Consider the following 4,452-nt stretch of genomic DNA (forward strand, 5'->3'; position numbering starts at 1 on the left):
TAAAAATATTCAACCAATTCCCCTTAAAACTCAATTACACTTCTCTTAGAACTTTTATCAAATACTTAGTAGGCATGAGCTAATCCAAGAGTTGAAAATTATGTTGTAGTAATCCAATCTCCCCAAAATTTATACTAGCACAAATACAACAACATAAACACTTAATTCAAGCCAATGATCACAAATGATAAGTAATTCATCCACCAAAAAATCATATAATCCAAAATTCCCCAATTCTTGTTCTTCAATACTCAAAATCCAAAAATCAAATAATGAAGAGAAACTACTTACTTTTAATTGACAATAGAAAGTCTTGGAAGCTTGATTGGGCCAATGAATCACCTTGAAACTACTTGGAGAACCTCAATTATCAAATTTTAAATTGTGAGGCTTTAGGTTTTGAAAGGGAAATGTTGTAGAAGATTAGGATTTTAGTGAGAATAGATGAAAAATGGTAGAAAATGAAGATTGATGATTGGAATTGTGATGATTTTGGGGAAAAAATTGGAGTGAAAATGGGTTTGAAATGATAGATTTGTTGAAAATTGGAGAGTTTTTTAATGGTTTGGGGCTATATATTTATGAGAAGTGGAAAAAAAATGAAATGGCGAGGTTTTAAAAAAAATGTTGGCTGAAAACCCTCAGTGGCTGCGACCTGGGGTTATTGGTGGTCGCAACCACTACTCCCTGTTCTCCAGGTCGCAACTTGGAATAAGGCTGGTCGTGGCCACATGCCATTTGGCCCCGAAATATTTTTTTTTCACAATTTTCACAGTTCCAAAATAAAAAAAAAAAATTAAAACTAAGTTCAGAAAGGAAAAATTACATGGAAAAATAAATTAAATGAAAATGTCTTAAAAATAAAATAAAGTACATAAACTTTGGCTAAGTTTAACGTCGCTAGCTCGACGTAAAACATTTTCATACCTCATCAATATATATTTCGGATCGAAGAGGTGAATCACAGTAACTTGTTCCTCCTCGAAAGACTCATAATAAGGCTTCAATCTCTGGCCATTAACCTTGAGTATTTTTCCCATTGGTGGACTTAAAATTCTACCACTCCATGAGGATAATGGTGTACCACTATGAATGGTCCAACCCATAGGGATTTCAACTTACCCGGAAAGAGTCAAAGACAAGAGTGATATAATAATACTTCCAGTCCCACATAAAATGTTTTTCGAATAATTCTATTTCGATCATGAAAGGCTTTGGTCTTTTCTTTGTAAATCTTAGAGCTCTCATAAGCATCATTACGAATTTCTTCCAGCTCTTGTAATTGCAACATTCTTTGTTGGCCTGCATTGTCCATCTCCATGTTACATTTTTTCACAGCCCACCAAGCTTTATGCTCTAATTCAATCGGTAAATGGCACAACTTTCCATACACCAACTGATACGGCGACATACCAAGTGGTGTCTTGTATGCCGTGCGATATGCCCATAGAGCATCATCTAGTCTTACACTTTAATCCTTCCTATTTGGATTCACTGTCTTTTCAAGAATAGACTTGACTTCTCTATTCGATACCTCGGCTTGGCCATTTTCTTGTGGATGGTAGGCAGTGGTTACTTTATGAGTCACTTGATAGCGTCAAAATAAAGCTTCAATAGTTTTATTGTAGAAATGAGTACCTCAATCACTAATTATTGCCTTTGGAGTGTCTATTCTCACAAAGATATTAGATCTAATGAAATCAACCACTGTTTTAGAATTATTCGCTTTAGTTGCTTTTGCTTCCACCCACTTAGACACATAATCCATCGCTAAAAGAATATACTCAAAACTGAATGACAATGGAAATGGTCCCATAAAATCAATGCCCATACATAAAAAATCTCTATAATAAGTATAGGAGTTTGGAGCATTTGATCCCTAGTAGTAATATTACCAACTCGTTGACAATGGTCACACACCTTACAATATGCATATGAATCTTTAAAGATTGTGGGTTAATAAAAGACGATGTCATGTACTTTATAGGCTGTTCTTTTTGGTCCAAAATGACCTCCAAAAGCATGAGAATGTGAGAAAGCAGGGTTAGATTGAAATTCATAATCGGGAACACACCTTCAAATGACTTGACCAACGCAATGTTTCTATAAATAAGGCTCTTCCCAAATGTAGAACTTTGCATCATGCTTAATCTCATTCTTTTAAGCTTGTGTAAGGTCTCCTGGTAACTCTTTAGTGGCTAAATAATTAACAATATCAGAAAACCATGTAATAACTTCTTTAAGAGCTAAGAGTTGTTTGTTGGGAAATTGTCCATTTAATTGCAAGTTATCTTCATCCCGAATAAGTTTATTTAAATGATCAGCCACCAAGTTTTTGGACCCTCTCTTATCTTTTATTTTAAGATCAAATTTTTGAAGGAGTAAAATCCACTAAATAAGTCTGGGCTTTGCTTCTTTCTTAGCTAGTAAATATTTAAGAGCTGCATTGTCAGTGTAAACAATAACTTTAGTTCCAATCAAGTAAGATCGAAACTTTTATAGAGCAAAGATGACCACTAAAAGCTCTTTCTCCGTAGTAGAGTAATTCAACTGAACATCATTAAGATTCCGAGAGGCATAGTATATAACATGAGGAACCTTACCAGCTTTTTGCCCAAGTACCGCTCCTACTGCATAATCACTAGCATCACACATTATTTCAAATGGTAGCTCCCAATTCGGTGGCTGGATAATAGGTGTTGATGCCATGGATTCCTTCAATTTTTTTACTGCAAACAAAAATTTATCATTAAATTCAAATGCCACATCCTTTTGAAGAAGATTTCATATGGGGGAAGCAATCTTTGAGAAATCCTTTATAAACCGCCTATAGAATTCTGCATGACCGAGAAAAGATCTTATTTCTTTCACACTTGATGGTGGTGGAAGAGAACGAATGAGATCAATTTTTTCCTTGTCCACTCCAATCCCTTTTTCCGAAATAACATGCCCCAAAAAATACCTTGTTGCACCATAATGTGACACTTCTCCCAATTCAATACAAGATTAGTGTCAACACATTGTTTAAGAACTAGAGTTAAGTTGTGGAGGCACTTATCAAAAGAATCACCATAAAAATTAAAATCATCCATAAACACTTCTATGATGTTCTCTATGTAATATGAGAAAATACTAACCATATATCGTTGAAAAGTGGTGCGAGCATTGCATAATCCAAATGGCATTCTACGAAAAGAAAATGTGCCAAATGAGCATGTATATGTGATCTTTTATTGGTCTTCAAGAGCAATAACAATCTGATTATGACCTGAATAACCAATAAGAAAGAAGTAATAAGCGTGTCCCGCTTATCTTTCAAGCATTTGATCAATGAATGAGAAAGGGAGTCCTTTTGAGTTGCAATGTTCAACTTTCTATAATCAATCCAAACTCACCAACCTGTTTGGACTCTCTTTGGCACTAACTCATCCTCATCATTCTTTACCACAGTGATGCCTGATTTCTTAAGAACTACTTGAACTGGACTCACCCACTTGCTATCTGAAATAGGGTAAATCACACCCGTATTTAAGAGCTTCAGTATATCCTTTTTAACTACTTCCATCATAAGTGGATTTAACCTTCGTTGAGCTTCTCTAGAAGGCTATGACCCCTCTTCAAGGAGAATATGGTGCATACATATAGTTGGGCTTATTCCCTTGATATTTGCTATGGTCCACCCTATGGCTGTTTTTGTATTCCTGAAGTACCCTTATCAAACGATCCTCTTGTACTTGGGTAAGTTGTGTCATGATAATGACCGACAATGTCTTTTTCTCACCCAAGTAAACATATTTCAGATGCTCCGATAGTGATTTTAATTCAAGCTTGGGTGGTGATTTAACAGATGGTTGAAGTTGCTCATGAGAAACAATCAACTCTAAGAGCAGTACCTCTTTAGAAACCTCTCCACCACTATTAAGTGCAACCACGGTCTCCTTTACTTCAGTATTGACATTTTCTTTTTTCAAGTCCATTGGTTCCCTCAAAACAATATCTAAACCATCCTCTCCATGTAAATCAAGAATTCTTTGTGACAATGAGTCTAGAATATCAATTGAATAAGTTGAATGAACATCACTTGGATACCTCATAGCCTAAAAAATATTAAAGCGAATCACTTCACCATCAAACTCCATGGTCAAAGTTCGCTCATGAGCATTTATCTTAGTTTTAGATGTGCTTAAAAATGGCCTTCCCAATAAAAAATGTGTAGAGCATGGAACTGAGTCATCTTCCATAGCAAGAATGTAGAAGTCTGTCGGAAACACTAATTCATTTACTTTAACCAATACATCCTTGTTGACGGTGAGAACTCATCAATGAAGTTAAGTTAGAAAAATTAAAGTATAGTGCTTATAAATGAAGAACTTCAAAAATCTAAACAGAAACTTAGAAAATAGTTGCAGAAGAAAAATGGAGGAAAGAACTTGTATTTCTCTTTTGTGCCAG

At 35.1% G+C, this 4,452-nt stretch overlaps 1 protein-coding gene across 1 annotated transcript; it reads right to left on the reverse strand.

Moving 5' to 3' along the window:
• Nucleotides 1-1,639: 1,639 nt before the first annotated feature.
• LOC133785606 (uncharacterized) lies at nucleotides 1,640-4,094 on the reverse strand. The gene is made up of 5 exons (XM_062224823.1): nucleotides 3,782-4,094; nucleotides 3,400-3,501; nucleotides 2,515-2,729; nucleotides 1,921-2,198; nucleotides 1,640-1,790 (listed from the first exon to the last, which is right to left on the reverse strand). Exons 1-5 carry the CDS (start codon nucleotides 4,092-4,094, stop codon nucleotides 1,640-1,642), a joined length of 1,059 nt encoding a protein of 352 aa, XP_062080807.1.
• Between the last annotated feature and the right edge of the window lie 358 nt (nucleotides 4,095-4,452).

The sequence above is a fragment of the Humulus lupulus genome, chromosome 6 (assembly GCF_963169125.1).
Source record: "Humulus lupulus chromosome 6, drHumLupu1.1, whole genome shotgun sequence".
Lineage (NCBI taxonomy): Eukaryota > Viridiplantae > Streptophyta > Magnoliopsida > Rosales > Cannabaceae > Humulus > Humulus lupulus.